General features: G+C 42.8%; 1 protein-coding gene across 4 annotated transcripts in view; it reads right to left on the reverse strand.

The window, feature by feature from the left end:
- AOAH (acyloxyacyl hydrolase) overlaps positions 1–17,367 on the reverse strand; it is a 181,530-nt gene that overhangs the window by 82,123 nt on the left and 82,040 nt on the right. For all 4 annotated transcript variants that reach the window (XM_044919905.1, XM_021699288.1, XM_021699289.1 and 1 more), the window contains one exon: positions 15,875–15,969. In XM_044919905.1, coding sequence (XP_044775840.1) covers positions 15,875–15,969 — 95 coding nt within the window. The remainder of the gene's footprint in view (positions 1–15,874; positions 15,970–17,367) is intronic.

Here is a 17,367-nt window from a genome sequence, read left to right on the forward strand (position 1 = left end):
TCTTCCAGCGATAAAGGGAATATTCTTGATGCTTTTATTTCACTGTCTCCATTTCAGCCCTCCCTATCCAGCAATGCTGTGGACAACTTGCACAGTACATTCCCTTTTCCAATACTGTTAACTGGGTTAGATCTAAGTTGTTTATTTTCAAATAATAGAAAGTCACTTGGAAGAATCTGCAGCTAACTTCCTTTGGAAAAAGACATGAAAAATATCATCCTCAGTTAAATGAGTATTTTAAAATTTATTTCCCAGGAACTAAACTCTCAAAGCAGACAGGTTTTGTTGTTTTACTCAAAGAAGAAAACAGCTCTTAGGTTGGTCTTTTGATAATGGAGCAAGAATCCCAAGGCCTGGGAATCAGAGGACAGCTATCTGTTTAGTTTTGGGACGCGGAGAGTCTACCCGCGCTCTTGGTCTGCCACTACTTCATCTGTCCTGCAGGTGGCGTAGATGAGGCTGTCCTCCTGCTTTCGGCCTTTCCATCCCAAAGGCTCACTATAGGACTTCCCACCTTCTGCTTGTCTCTCAATCTCATCACCCCCACCTCTCCTCCTCTTATCGCCGCTACTACCTTAGTGCCTTTCCTTATAGGAATACCAAGTCATGAAACTTTAAGGGCCCTCCTGGACCCTCACATAAACTTTCTTGCTCTGGTCCTATTCCTTTAGGCTTTGGTATGTGAATTAGTCCTGTAAGTGAATGTATATCCATTCATGATGCTTGCATGTCCTATATTTCCCAGATAGCTTTTGCACTGTAGGCCAGAGTAGGGAAGGGAACAAATAATGAATTCCCCTTATGTGCCAGGCACTGGGATGGGAAACTTATACACGCTGTTTAACTTCACCAAACATCTCTGTGAGGCAGGGATTCGTCTTTTTCCTTCCTTCCTCTCTCCCTTCTGCAAACACTTTTTGAGCAACTACCATGTATCAGATGCTGGATACTACCTCTCAAAAAAAGAATGAGTACCCAGGCCTTAACCTACTCAGATATACTGAAAAAGCCCCTTTTATGGTGGCACCTCCTGTCACTGGTTCTGGGTCACAGAGGAATCTGTATTTTCTGGGCAGAAACTGGGCAGTGCGGGACCCAGGAAAACTATGGCAAACAGAACTCAGAGGGAGTTTGGGTGACTTGCCAACGTCACAGAGCTGGTAGTAGGGGGCTGGGATTTGCACCCAGATTCTGGTGGGACTAGGAAGGGAGAGGCTTGGAGCAGGCCAGAGTTCTAACAACGTAGGCTTTCAGTAACCCATTTATATCTGTCCTTGCTTTTCCCCTAAGCTGCCAAATCTCACGAAATCACAAACTTGGCTAAGCTGGGTCTACCAGTTGCTGAAAATGAGGCTTCCTGGGTGTCTACTGAATGGATGGTCTCTTGGATACTGCTTTGGGTGAAAAGTTCAGAAATCTACAGGTAACTGAGGAGTGGCCGCCATCTTTTCCCCTCTGTTTCTCTTATATGGAAGTCATACATAACTTATGAGGAGTATAGAATGAATATTTTTGGGATACATACTGAAACGATACGTGACCCTACACAGACACCTACATACACACCCCACTCACATATTCCCAGAGCCTGTTCTATCCTCACATCTGCTGGGGAAAGGCAGCCACAGAGCACAACACGCACTGCTGATCTGGAGGTTTATCTTCCAGTGTGGCCTGGCAGATGAAGCTCTGGGAGAGCGGGGAAAGTGTATTTCATCTGTTTTCTGCCTCTGCAATCTCAGACTTAACTCAGTCAGGCAGCATCATTCACATAAGCTAATGCTTTGATATAGACAACTTCAAGAATGCAATTTAACTCCGAGTTTGATTCATCAACTTTAGAATCCCATATGCAGTGAAGTGAGTCTCCTATTGAGGTCCCTGTGGCCTTATAATTCATTAAACATACAGAGAAAGAGAGACACAGAGAGAAGATAGAAGCACAGAGAGAGAGAGAGAGTCAGAGACAAGAGAGAGACAGAGAGAAACACATCAATGCCAGCCCATGCCAGGCACTCTGTTGACCATCGTACCAGGCAGCCACAAGTTACTCCTTTGTGGAGCTCACAGGCTAGAAAATAAAGACTTCCCAGCTGGGTAACCTTGAAGACTTGATTTAACTCTTCTGTATCTCAGTTTCCTTGTCTGTACAATGGATTAATCATAGCACCTCTCTCATCAGGTGGTTGAGAGGACTGGAAAGGACAATCCATTCATAGAGTTCAGAATTGTCAGTGTTCAATGAACGTTAGCTGTTAGCAGGATTGATAGGGAAGTCCAGAGTGCTAGAAGGGACACCTATCCCATGTGTGGGGGTCAGGGAAGGAATCTTGAAAGAAACATTACCCCATGTGAGTCCTGTGAGGTTACTAAGAGGGAGCCAGGCAAAGAGGGGCAGGGGAGAAAAGAGTTAAAGTGTTGGCAATACCATATGCAAAATGCCAAGGCTGAATTCATATTATGTACAAGGAAGACCAACAAAGTCTCCCTCAAACAAACCCAAACAGCCAGGATGCCAGTTATCTACCGCTCTATCTGTTGTCATGACCAGTAACAATAACTGCTCAGCTCCTGGGATGATGCCTATTGAAGGCACATTTAGACTTCAGCTAGCGCTAAATAAGTAATTTTCAGGGAAAAGGTATAGCATTTCATCTTTGACCCTATGCCAGTCCAAAACCTTATGGGGCAGTGAAGAAATAGTCAAACATTTCTAGCAAAATGTGACCAGTAAATATAAAGAGGACAGAATGGCAGGCAACAATCTTTCATCATTTTGCCTGCATATAGCTCTTTTTATTTATCTATTTTTTCACCTTGTCAGCTCCTCTTAGTCTCTTTCTTTCCCCTCTTTTATTTATTATTTAAGCTCTAACCCCATGATTTATTTATTCAATGAATGAGTCGAGAGATGCATTTATCTAACTGCCCCATATCAAATGAAAATGCATCATGCAGTTGGATTTCTTCCACAGAATTCAATTCCTTCCATCATTACTTCCAGAGTGATTGAAGAACTATACCCAAATTCATAAAACTGAGAAAATAAGAGTTTAAAGTGTCCCGCTGTTATGCAGAAATAATCACAACTCAATTCTTTCATGGAGCCAGTGAAACAAATTCTTTAACAAACAGAAAAAATAACTCTTCTAAGGGACAGGAACAGGCAATGAGGCATCCATATCAAATTATAAAAGTCCCCCCTTCAGATACCTCCATTTGATTTTGTAAAGGTTTGGTCATTTTTGAAGCAACCAGGCTTCCATTTGTCTGGGATGGGGTAGTTCTCCCTTTTTGAGAGGTAACATCCAACATTAGACTCTAGAAGCCCAAAGTCCATAGCCAAGCTATAGAGGGGAGAACAGGAGAAGCCATCACGGGGACTCCTCATGACCAGGCCAGAACTGGGCTGTCACTCCCCACTATCTCACTCACAAAAACGATCTCATTTTCTTCCTCTCCCCTCCTTCACCTTCTACCAAGAAGCTGTCACAAACCTTGCTGCTTCTAGCCTTCCAACTTGCATGTAGGATGGCCCTGGGTTACCACCACAGACTTTGGCCAGTGTCCCTGCCTTCTCACTCTCCCCCTACCATCTTCAGCAATGTATTCCAGAATCTTGTGGGGAGTTTCTTGAAGATATGGATCCTGTTTGGGCAGATTTGTGGTGGAGTCTTAGAATCCTTATTTTTAATAAGTGCCCAAAATGGCTATGACGATGGGCCAGGTTTGGGAAATGCTGCTCTACGAGCTACTGTAGCTATTCAGTATCCTCCTCCACACTGCACCACCCACTGCCCCAACCTCTTCTCACACCCCACTCAGACCTCCAGGCCTGTCACAAGCTCTTCTTCCTACTCCACTGTCTTTACTGATCAATTGCTGTTCATTGGTCAAGGGTTAGCTAAATCCTGACTTCTTGGACTGGCCCACCCTCCCTCTGTAAGGGGCTCTCCTCCAGCTCTCATCACACCCTGCGCATGTCTAGCTAATTACACCTGACATGCCAGCACTAGGGCAGAGTAGGCAAACTTCTTCTGTAAAGGGCAGATAGTAAATATTTTAGGTTTTGTGGGCCATTTGGTTTCTGTTCTGACTGCCATTGTAGTGGAAAAGCAGCCACTGACAATATGTAAATGAATGGGCATGCTGTGTTTCATTAAAACTTTATTTACAAAAAAAAAAAAAGTGAAGGGCCACATTTGGTTCAAGAGCCATAATATGCTGACTTCTGCTTTAGGGTCTGACAGAATCAGATTTGTATCTGGGCTCCATGTTTAACTGCATTATCTTGGGTTAGTTAACCTCTCTAAGTCTTCATTTCTTCATCTATAAAATATACATAATAATGGAGTCATTTCAGTATGACTGAAATGGCATATGACCTGGCATTTGGTAAACACATGGTAATATTTGCTTAATGTTATAAGACAAGAGTTTACTTGTCTATCTTCCCAAGTAGACTTTAAGCTCCTTGAGGCTAGAGACTCCTTCTCATGTATAGGGCCCAAATTGTCCACCCTCATCTCTTTTCTCTGCCTTTAATAGAACTCCCACATTGTTCTTTGGGCACATGGCTGCCCAACCAGGGACTGACCATACTTCCCAGCCTCTGGTGGAGCCTGGTGTGGCCATGTGACTAGATTCTGTACAGTGAGGTGTGTGAGAGAGTAATGTGTGCCACCTCTGAGTCAGATTCTCCCAGGGGATGTGTGTGTCCTCACTGGGCCCTTTTTCTTTCCTATAGGAGGGAGGTGGCAAAAGCTGGAGCAACTCCCTTGGACTCAGAGGTGGAAGCTGCATGTTGAGAATGGTCTGGCTGTCTTGCCGGCCCTGGACTGCTTCTCTCTGGATTATTATATGAAAGGAAAACACATTTGCATCTTAAGTCACTGAATTTTGGGATTCTTTGTTACAGCAGCTGAGCCTATACCCTGCTTGATTAATAACTAGTCTTTTAAGAAAGGCTCTACCCTTCTACCTGCTCTACTTGCTGGCTCACAACTATGTTGCCAACATGAGAACATGACCTCTTTGCTCCTTATTGATCTATTTTCCTTTGGGCTCTTTAGCAATCAGTCTTTACATTCTTGGCTCAGTGTTGCTGTCCTTAATCTGTCTGGACTCTTTGGACCTTGTATTTCAGAATGCTTCCCTTGATTTTCCTCTAGGGCTTATGGTTTAGCTCACACCTCTGACCAATCTGCCAGCCAATACCTTGAGTAGAAAATCCCCAGGAAATCATTCTGAAACCTGGCATTTGGCAAGGGCTGGGCTGGGCAATCTCTATTCTTATTACCCCAAGGAGTGGCATGGAGGGAATTAGCTGAATGAGCTAATGAATGAATGGGGTGTAGCAATCAATTCCAACCATCCCAAATTATTTCTAAATGCCAGAATTTTCCTCTTTCCACATCCCCACTGATTCGAGATTCTAGATGTTTTTCCTGTGATGAGTTAGTTCCCTGAGACCCATTTCACGGTTGAGGAGCTTGAGGGAGAGTGAAGCAAAGTGGTAAATATAATAAACCAGAGGGCAAGAGATTGCATTGAGTCTTAGCAGCACGCTGGCTCGCACAGGTGCTTATGGACTCATGCTGCCTCTCTCTGAGGAAATCTCCATCTCATGTGCTGGGAGAGCAGGCATGTGGGCTGGCTAATTATAAATGCTTTTCAGAAGTATGGAGCTTCAAATAATTTCCTCTTGTAGTTTTTCACAACAATGAGTGTTCAGCTTTTTAATTCTTGCAGAAGCTAGTGAGGGCTAAGATCACAAACATTTTTGGAAGAATGAGCCTGCAAGAACACCCTACTCTGCTGGCAGGTAAGAGACCCAGATGCTCACCTTGAGCAGGAAGGCCTGTGCCCATGAACAGGGAATGGGAATGGGAATTGAAGAACATTCTGTCTCTTGTGACCTGATAGCCGCTGGAGGAAAGGATTCACCGACATGAACATAACTCTCTTTTTCTGACCGAATAAATGAGAAGTACCTAGGATTGAGGCTTCTCTTTTCACCACTTTGCATCCTTAATCTGCCAGCCTGCAAGACGTCTGAGGAGCAGAAAATGTAATTTTGTCCAATTTTACTGAACTATGACCTTTCCTCGTCTGGAAAAACAATAATAAAGTACTCTAACCCTTAAGTATTTCTGGAGTCGACATGAAGTTAGCCGAGGTAGGATTTTCATATTTTACGTGCACCATGAAAATCAGCCTTTATGCTTGATGGAAGCTTTATGCTCATTGTTAAATCCAGAGAGCAGGAAGTAGGCAGGTTAGGGAGAGCCAAGGTGCAAGCTTTGATACTACCCGGGCTGTCTGGGGGCTAATAAAGGGCAGCCAAACTTGATTTGTACACTCATCTCAAAGAAAGGAATGAAGCACACGTGGGCTTAGAAAGACTGGAGCCGCTGTTCTCTTGGGTGAATATGCATTTTCTGCAGCCAGATTAAGGATTCATTTTGTCCTTGACACAGTACGGAATTCAGTCTGTGCCTACTTACCCTACAGACAACAGCCTGCTGGGGGTCGTGCTAAGATTTTATAATAGTACAGGCAGCAGCCTTCGCTAGCAAAATAAACATTTGGGAAATTGTATTTCAGAATCTCGTCTCCCTCCTCTCTCCCCCAGCCCCAACGCATCATGCAATTCTGGTTCAGTGAAATGCAGCATTTAATATTTTGGAAATAATTTTCGAACAGATGGGGAAGAGGCAGGAGGGCAGCGTCTATCGCTGGACTTGATGATCTCTCTGCCTCCTTTTCTTTCTCAACAAAACATCTCAAGCAGTGATTGTTTTTCCTTTGAAAGAGAAAAAACCACATGAAAGTGTTTTCAAATTTGCTTGTTGTTTTGCTTTGCAATCTTTCGAAGCTGAGATCTTTCCTGTGGCATGGGAAGCTCATTCTGAGTCTAAGGACTACAGATATCTTGGAGAGAAGGGAGGCTTGTTTAAGGAGGGAGGGGGCAAAAACCTTTTTCTGCCCCCAGTGGAATGAGACTTAGAACCTTTGTTTCTCTGGAACCAGGAGGGTGATTCTTCACACTCTCTTTATTGAACTACAAATATCTTTCCAGATGAACACACTCCTAATCTAATTAGCTGTAAACAGGCCTCCTGGGTGCCACACTGCTTAACGAGCGGGTGGCAAGAAGGGGAGAGAGGAAGAGGCTGCGGCAGGAAAGACACCCAAGACTGTGGAGTCCTTTTCCATAGGCGCAGTCCGGATGGGGTGATGCATTTGCAGGAGTGTTTTCTGTTTTATAGGGAGACAAAGGCCAAGAAATGTTGAGTATTCTCATAAAGGGCAGAATGGCCTATTATGAAACAACGAGTCATTGATTTTCTTCAGCACTCCCGGCTCTTTCCAGACGATATGACAGATGACTTGGCGCAGCCAATGCAGAGCACCAAACACGCTGCGGGGTCCTGAAGGGTCTGTTGACCGTTGACCGTACCTATTCCCACTGTCAGTCCCCGAGAGAGGCCCCCGCAGCCGGGTGTTTACTACGGTTGCTATGTGGACCCAGAGTCCGTGGAGGGATTGCAAGGTGGGGCCAGGGGCCAGTGGGTACTCCCTAGTGCCCCAGTCAGGGCTACAGAATCCAAACTCAGAACCTCTGGCACCCAAACCCCTCAGAGAAAGGTCCAGAGGCTTCATTTTTAAAGATGATTCCTGGGAGTTCGCCCTCTTCTGGTCATTTTGGGGAGGCTTCCTCAAAGGCAGCTGAGAAGGGAATGATTTGGCATTTGGTGAACAGCAGCCTTGGGGGGGACTCTAACGGTGAGACAGGTCCCAGGGTAAAAGGACATAAAGGGATGAGGCTCTAATGGGCCAAGATGGTGCAGCCAGCCAGGCCTCCCATTCCACTGATTGCCTCTGGGCTCGGTCTCTGCTCCATAGAAGGGGCGTGGACTCTAAAAACTACAATTCCCAGGCTCCTCTGTGTCCCCCAGCCAATGGGAGGAGCAGGTGGGAGAGGAGCACGTGGGAGGAGGAGCGGAACAATTTTCTGGGTTCCAGCGGAGGTCAGCAGCCTCTAGCAGCCTCCAGCAGCCTTCAGCCTTCTGCTTCCTTTGCTACTTCCGGCTCATTTCCACATCCCACAGTGGTTCCAGTAGCAGCTGGTCTGTGTGCCCTTGGCAGTCAGTATAGGCTCTGCCAAGGTCAAGCATCAGCCACACCCCTTGCTTTAGCTTCTGATAAAACCCCATCTTCCTTTTTGTTCCCTAGCCCTAGCGTCAGCAATGATTAATCTCTTCAGAAACTCCCTTTTAGTTCTAATACCTATGTAATCAGTTGCTTGTATTAAATCCAACACTGTGTAGTCAATCTCCTGTATTAAATCCCCTCTGTTGGAATGCTTTTATTTTCCTGATCGGTCCCTGCTAAATGTTGACTCTGACACTGACTAGAAAACCAGTTTAAAAGGGGTTCCACCTGCCGAATTAGCCAAAAGGTTGGGGGTTCTCTTCCTTTGTGGTGACATTACTAAAAGGTTTTCAAATAGTAGATCCCATGGGCAGAGGGATGACTGAGGACACACAGCCTGGCAGAGTGAGCATTCTCAGGGACACTCTCTTGGGGAACCTCACATATGCTCTGGAACTCTTGGGTTGAGAGGCTAGTCCACCCTATGCTGATGGCTTCCTATTTTGCCCTAAAACATTCTATCTTAGAGTACCTCTTTTCTGGCATTTCTAGACATAAACAATTTTGGAAACTACACTGTGGTACTCCACAACCACATCTTCCTTTTGTAAATCCTCAAAGTTTGGACATTAGAGGCAACAGGAAAACTCTGTGACAGTGGTTCTCAAAATAGGGTCTGGGGACCCCTGGAGATCTTTGAGACCCTCACAGATTATGAGGTCACTATTTTCATCATAATTCTAAGACTTGATTTACCTTTTTCATTTGCCTTTTTATTTCACTCATGAGGGTACAATGTAATTTTCAAGAGGCTACCTACATGTATATTAAAACAGATTGAAGAGGGAAGCAGGTATGGAGATCCAGCTGTCTTTAGCCAGATATCAAAGAGATTCACAATAATGGAAAAGAAAACTACTCTTCTAACTTGTTTTTTGTTTGTTTTGGAAAATAAAGTTATATGTCATAAAAATGTTATTTGTATTGATTGTTTCTTATTGTTATAGTCAAATGAATTAAGGAATAATTCAGGGCTGAGGCTTCTGACCACAGGGGGTGGTGGGTGGAAGGAGAAGAGGTATAATCAGATGTGATTCTTCTGGCTGGGCAGATGTCCAAAGCTGGCTCTCTCTAATGGGGGCTCTGAGAGGCCCTGCTGGGAACACGTGACTAATTTTGCAGGTGCAGTTGGTGCATTTTCTTCACCCCGGCTAGTCTTTAATTTTCATGCTCCAGCCTCTGATCATCTGGAGTTTACCCTCCATAGTGAAGTCATCTCCAGACAATCTTTTCCAGAATTTGTAATGATCCAAGCTGGCTCTCCCTTCCTGGGGTATATGTCTTTGCCCCCACGAGACACATTCCTTCTTTCCTCAGTCACATTATTCACACCCTTACATTATTCACAAGAGTGTCGGACACCGGCCCCTGTGACTCCAGTTTCCGGAGACACCCATCCAAGTCTGCTAGTGGTCATCTACTCTGGGAGGGAAGCATGTCCACCCTTCCCCCGAGGGGAGACCTGAGGCCCCCTGACATGCTGACACCAGCCATTCCCTGCCTCAACTCTTAGACCTTTGAGGTGGGCATTCAGCTACAGGTTGCAGAAACGATTTTCACTCCCTTCTTGTGCATGTCCTGCTGAAGTCCTTCTAATATTTGACAGCAGAATGTGGGAATAGTTGGCCCACCTTGTCCTGGGGCCTCAGTTGAAAGTTAGGTAGAAATAAATAGTCCATTTTTAAATATCCTCTTGTAAAATCATCCCAAATTTCTGATGAGATAGCTATAATTATTTATATTTTTTTAGATGAGGAAATTAAGTTCAGAGAGGATCAGTAAGTGGCTAAGTTAGTATTTGAACCCAGGTCTGCTTCAAAGTCCAAGATTATTTTATATAGAGATAATTTAGGGGCTGGAAACTCCCCTCTGGGCACTACTCTTGACTCATGGTGTCAGTTCCATACATGGCTCTCATGCTCTCAGTCGGGTGGCCATACATCCCAATTTGTCTGGGCCAGTCTAAGTTAATGCCTATTATCCTCATATAATTACCAGTAGTGATCCCTCTTTTCTCAGGTTTGGACAACGAATTATAAGTTCACTGTAACTATTGGGAGTCAGGGGTATGGTGCAGAAGAACCAGAGGCACCAGAAGTTTCTTACGGGGACAGACTCTTCCAGTAAGCGAGACTCTTCCAAAAGCTGGCTTCAACCCCTGCAGGGAAGATCAGCATGAGGGGGGTGAAGTTGGTGAGGCTGCCTCTCCAGATGCGGGGATACCCTCACAGCCCTGGAGTAAGCCCAGCTGGGCGGGAGATCTGGCTCAGGGAGGCTGATCTCTTCAGGAACTGGCTGTAAAGTCCACAGGGTGGGAAGGGTATGAGAAAAATACATGTCCACTGTTCCTTCTAGATAACTTCTGAGTTTGTCCATTTCTTTTTTTCCCACTGTACTCTTCCAGTTTAGGGCACTTTCACTAGAAGATAAACTCCTAGTTGGTCTACTTTCCTGTTTTTCCTCCCAATCCATCCTGCCACTGAAATCAGGGTGATATTTCTAAAATTCAAATATGACTGCTGCTATTTCTCAGTTTAAAACCCCTTGGCAGCTTCCTATTGCCTTCAGGATAAACTCTGAATTCCTTAATGTGGCTTCAAGGGCCCTTGAGATCTGGCTCCTATGCACCTTTCTAGACTCTTCTCATACCTTCTCCAGTTTGTGCTCTATGAACATCAGTTCAGCCACACTCGACTTCTTCTCAGAATGCTGAACCCTCTTACTTGTGAGCCTTTGTGTGTGCTCTTTCAGCTGCTAGGACACATCTTCCTGTGAGGACCAGACTGCCTGAACTCCTTCTTTCCTTGAGTTTGGGGAATGCATATGCATTGATGCAGCAGCTCTGGAATTTGCTTGTCCCCATTTCCCCATAAGGCCTGAAGCCTTCTGAAGACCTGGTTCCTTCCATTCCCTTTACCCCTGTGTCATTCACTCCTATCACAGGGCTTCGTACACAGTAGGTCCCAGGTTAGTACTTGGCGATATTTTGTTTACTTGCCACAAGCATTAAAGCCAAACAGTCAAGACATGAGACATCAGAGCTCAACATCCGTCATGGATGTCTGCTAGGCATTGTAATCATACATAGGCTGACTCCCTGTGCGAATGAAGAGATTCTATAGGTAATATGTTTGAAAATGAGAATTTTTTTTTTTTTAAGGAGTATGATCCATAGTAGCCCAGGAATGAATCAGCTTAATATCCAGTCATGGACAGATGGTTTAGTAGATTATGGCTTATATTATATACTGAAAAGGATACTATAGAACACTGACAAATATAATGAATATAAAGACTAAGTAGCAATGTGGAAAAATGATTATAATTAGTGCCAATTGAAAAAAAGGAGAATGGCCTATTGCATACTTGCTACTCTTGTGACTAAATAATGTGTATGTGTGTGTGTTATGCATAGTGGGGGTGGAGTTCTGGGAAAGAGTGGAAAAACACAGAGAAAAGTTCAAGATGATGGGGATTTTTTTTTTACCTCTCAAAATTGGTTCTCACATTGACTTCTTATCTTTTTTTCCCTCAATAAGAAGAATATTAATATTTTAAAACTAATCTGATACTCCAAAATGTTAAAACGATTCTCCTTGGGTGGTAGGATTTAGGAGAATTTTAATGATTTCTTAATAATTTCTGTATTGCTTATTTTTCTCCATTGAATATTTAACATTTATAATTAGATAAAAACAATACTGCAAATATTTACTTTCTTCCCTCTCTCACTTTGGGCAGATATACTTGCTTCCCCATTGATCTTGGGCATGGCCGTGTGACTTGCTTTGGCCAATGCATTGATGGTGGACATGATGCAGCAAATGTATTTGTGTGTGTGTGTGTGGGGGGGGGGCTTGTCCTCTTGCACTTCCACCATTACCACGAAAGGAATACTTGTTGGATAGATTGCCCAACCAAGAAAAATGAGACACATTGAACAGACCTAGACCCAACCTTTAGCTTGGAGCCAAGACCAACAGAGTCCAGCCTAAATAGCTGATCCTAGACAGCCCACAGATGTGTGAGTGAGAAGAAATGGGGATTGTTTTACATCACTGAGACTTGGGGTGGTTTGTACAGCATTATTTTGATAATAACTTTGTGATAAATCTTCATTTTCAATGCTAACTTTCTAGGCAAAATATTTCTCTTTTATTCTTGTTTCATCTTCCATCTTATAAATGGTATAACACAGAAGTGGTCCAGGCTTGGAGTGACTGGATTGATTTGTAGCTTGGAGAAGCATGTTAACCTGGGGAGACCTTTTAAGAACACTAGAACATCAAAGGCTTGAAATAGGTGACAAAATGACACTAAAACTGTGGTGATGTCCCTACCACCAACAGCATTATTAACATGTTGGTGAGATTCATGAATCCCAACTACCATTATGCCCAATTTGGCTTCCACATCAACTCTATGTTATTGCCATTCTTGTGGTCATTTCTCCGGACTACAATTCACTGCCAAAAAGTGACAGGGGGGTGGGTTGGGAAATACAGGTTTCCCTGGCTATCTAAACACAGAGTGTTCTGAAAGTTCGAATTAGGCCACTTTGCTTTTCTGAAAGACCTACATTAGTCTGGTAACAGCTTTTTTTTTGTAAAAGTGAACATCTTCTTTAGATTTCTTTTAGTTGGCAAGAAAAGGGGATGAATATAGGTCTTCTGTAAAAGCAAAGTGGCATTAAAACAAACTTTCAGAAACCAGGGGATACCTGTAACCCAAACCCAAACCAACAATGCCGAGCTGCAGTATCTCACTTAATTTGTTGTTGCAAATAGCAGATTAAAAAATGTTACAATTCAAATTCCAACTGTCAGGACTTCAGGATGGGACCAGCTGCTGGGCTAGTTTCTCAGTGGATCTTTCTCTTTCTCAGAGATTTAGCACCCTGCCGAGTGAGCTGCTCTGGTGCTCTGGTGAGAGTTTGTGAGAGGCCATTCTCTCTGGGAGAAACCTAAAGTGACACCCTTCACCTCAGCCTCTAGAGGCCCAGGTGTGGGATAAGAAGGACAAGCACAAGGACATGGACCAGCCTGGCTAGCTGCCACCACTGCACTGCATGAGCTGTGTGTCAATCTACTTTTTGTCTGGTTTGAATCCAACATAGGGTACAAAGCATGTTCACAGCCCTTAGATCATGAAACACATGGCCTTGCCTGAGATTGTTCCTACCATCATTTACAGAGTTTCTGGGTAGGTGGCTTGTTCAAGATGACAATGAAAGGAAGTGATTCTTTCACTTGTTAGCTGTGTGACCTTAGGCAGTCTACTCAACTTCTCTGGGTATCTGTCTGTACAGTGAAGCTATGTTGCAATAACACCTACCTCGGAGGGTTTTTATAAATATTAAGGAAAGCAGTGCTTTGGTGTTTTTTAGCTATTTGCTCAAAACAAAACAAAAAGACCCCCTAAATCTTGGATTACAATATTTGGTACATACATAGTACAAATTCACTGAAGAAAAATAAGAGAAAATGTTACCCAGTGTTCTACAATCCAAACATACCAGTGTTAACGTACTGATCCATAACCTTCCTATTATTTTCTTTGCTTGCACACACAGATGCACTTATATATTCACAAACCTGGTTCATACATATTATTTTATAAGCTGTTTTTGCCCCCTAACAAGTTATTATTAATATATTTCTTGCTAAGAAATATGTCTACAACATGTGTATTAGTGGTAGCATAACATTTCATTTTATGGATATAATATATTTTTACATGTCTAATCCCTGTTTTTTTTAATTTTTAATTTCTTTTCTAATTTTTGCTCTTATAAGTAACTCTTTGATGAATATTCATGTACACAGAATCTTGAGCAAATGACTGATCAGTTTTAGAGGTAAACTTCCAGATGCAGAATTATTAAAACCACAAACATTTTCATGCCACTTTATATATATTGTCAAATTGACTTTTAGAGAAGTTCTAACAAGTTAAACACTCTTGGTGGTGAAAGAACATGTCCATATTTTTGCTGAAAGTAGGCCTTTATCACTTTTTAAACTTTATCTGTTTGACAGATGATAAATGATATTCCATTGTTGTCTTAATTTGTATTTCTTTGATTACTATTAAAGATGAAACTGTGTTTATATTTATTAGTTATGTTCTTTATTAAATTAAAAAATATTATTGACATGCAGGAACTGTTACTAGGGGATTTAAATATTGCCTTATATGTTATAAATATTGTTCTCTTTTTTCATTTGTCTTTTAACTTTATGGATTTTTTGACATTGTGTACATTTGAAAATGTTATATAATGAAATCTAGTAATATTTGAATATTTGGAATAGTAATCTGGAATACTTCTTAAAATAATCTTTCTCAGGAGGGCATAAGTCTGTTATGTTTTCTGAATCTTTGAAAAACTGAGAATAAGTCTCTGGGGCCCTCATGTAAGAACAAAAATATCTTGGCAGTCTAAGCACTTTTGACACACAATCCTCAAAATCCTGTAGAGGCCATTCCACTATTTTCTGAAAGTTAGCATTGAGAGGTAAGTCTGATGCCAAAAGGGTTTTTCCTCCTAGTAAGTATGCTGGGGTTTTTTGTTGTTGTTGGGCAGAATGACTGCAAGATTTTTCTCTATATTTGGAATTAAAAAAAAAAAAAAGGAAGACATGGTAAACAGAGTCTATTTTACACTTGGACCTGGTGCTCAGGGCGGGTTTGGGATTGAAGACAAGGATTCCCTCAACTCAAGAGAATTATCTTTTATTGTTGATTTGGTCACCACTTCCTCTCTGCCTAATGTGTTGTCTTTTCTGGGTTTTCTATTCAATCTCCAGAATCCATCCTGCATGCCTCTTCTCTGAGTTCCAGAATCTCCCCAGCTGGAGGACTGCTTTGCTCATCTTCTTTTTTGCATTGCTAACTTGCTTGTCAGTGTTTCCACTGGATTTTCACATCAGTTGATTATTGTTCTTTCTCCCCAAAGTAGTCTTTCCCGATGTCAGATTGCTCCTTTTTCATGGGTACAACCTCCTGTCGACTATTGTTGAGAACCTGAATTTAATATTTTACAAAATGCCACTCTGTCTCCTAAGCAAGCTTTTTTTTTTTTTCAAAAAAGTACTTTTCTTTTGAGATCATGAGCATATTTTATATGTCCAGATGTTTCCCTGCTTGCTCATCTTTACAAAGGGAGGTCTGTATCTGTTCACTTTTGGGACTTGGGATAGGTTCAGTTGGAGTGTGTAGGTATATGTTCAATTTCTCTAGTCTGAGAAGAAGGGATCAAGGAAGAATTTATAATTCTGGTATAATTCCTGATTTCTCTGGATCAGAGTTTCAGGGTTCTTGGAGAGGGAGAAGGGAACCACGCCCAAGGTGGCCATATGACAAGCTTCCCCACTGTGTCCAAGTCTCCTTTCCACCTGGCAGGGGCACTATCCCCCTTCTCTAATGGACAGGATGGTTCTTGTGATGAGCCTGTTGCCACAATGCCCTCACATTTCTTATCACATTGTTTGAAATGAATTGAGCTGAAATGGCTGTGGATGTGCCTCTTATAACAGATTTTGCTGAGGAGGGAAATTTGCACCTGTTTGGAGTTGGCACCGCATTTAGAGAGAGCAAGGGGGGACCAAACACAAAGGCCGGCACATCCGGGATAATTACTGCCAAAATTACTTACCAAAGACATCTGTGAAGCTGTGATCCATTCGGGAGAGATGTGAAAATGAGCCCCAGCTGAGTCTCCCAGCAAAATGATTCCCCTGGGCTGTGAACCTGGGTGGCACAATTTATTTGCATTATTTATACACTCAAGTAGTTTGGAGCCTCCAGATTGGGTGGTTAGGAGAGTAGATACCCTGGTGTGTATTCCATGCACAGAGCATCATAACAGTGATACATTGCCACTTTTCAAGTGCTGGGGAGTGAGGGAGATCACATTTAGTAGCTGAATGAGATTTCTAGGCCATCGAAACTGCTAGCTAAGCTGTACAGATGCAGGTGTGTTTCCTCGCTCAGCATAAAACAAACTGCCGTGCAACCTCATGAGTGAATGATGGATGAATCAATGAATCAAAACTTTTTCTGAACTCAGAAATATGCCCTAAGTTTTGGTTTTGGAAATCACTCTCTTGAATTCTGTTATAATTCACTTTAAGAATTTGTGATCTCATGGAGCAATTTTGACTTTTCAAAGATGTTATGGTCTTTTAAAGCCCTTAATCCATACACACAAAAGCCCTGGGAGGACAATTTTGGCTGATTAATGGGAGATGAACATGAAGGTCTCTGCGAAGCCCTATCTGGAGGTTAGGAATCACTTAATCTGCCTCTGAGGCCCAACTACACAATTAATTTATCCATGGGTGATGCATGTACTCTTCTAAATCCCTTAAGATCCTGGAAGAATCAACTGATGCCTCCCAGAGACAGAGAGGGGCACCTCTTTCCCCTAGCCTTAAGTCCCCCAAGTCATGCTGGAGGACGGTCTAGCCTCATTTCAGTGGCTCCCTATCCTGGGCCTCTGTGACAGTTAGCACTTGGCCACATACATGGGGATGGAGAAGGCCCAGGACATCCAGGAGGGGTTGGGATGGGGCAAGTCCAAGAGGCTTCCCATGATGATCCTAGATCCTCATACCAGGATCTTTTCACTAGATCTGAGTTTGTTTATTTATTTATTTATCAGTCATTTTTTCATTCATTCTTTTATTCATCCAGCAAGCATTTCTAAACTGCATACCTATGCACTGCACTGGATCTGTGCATTTTCTACTCCCCTCCTACCCCTCTGAGAGTTTAAAGACAATTAGACTAAGTTGATTGAAGGCATGGACTGTATCACATCTGCCCAGGACAACTCAGAGCCAAGTATAGCCCTTGGTGCATAATAGGAATAGGCATTTAGGAAATATCTGTCAAATGAATGAATGAATGAATGACTGAAATGCTTTTCAGAGTTAGGGAAAATACTGCCTAAACGTAAAAAGTGATGCTACCAGAGGGTCTTGCCTGAGACCCTTTGGGTATCACCAGACACATATTTTCAGTAGTATGTGGGTGATCATAGGTTTCTCCTAACAGTAGTGGCAGCTCAGATGTCTGTGGCGTTTGGGCATTTAGAATACAGAGCTTTTGCTCAGCTATTTTTGGGAACTCCCAATGGCTATAACT

This window comes from Neomonachus schauinslandi, chromosome 12, assembly GCF_002201575.2.
Source record: "Neomonachus schauinslandi chromosome 12, ASM220157v2, whole genome shotgun sequence".
NCBI classification, from domain to species: Eukaryota; Metazoa; Chordata; class Mammalia; order Carnivora; family Phocidae; genus Neomonachus; species Neomonachus schauinslandi.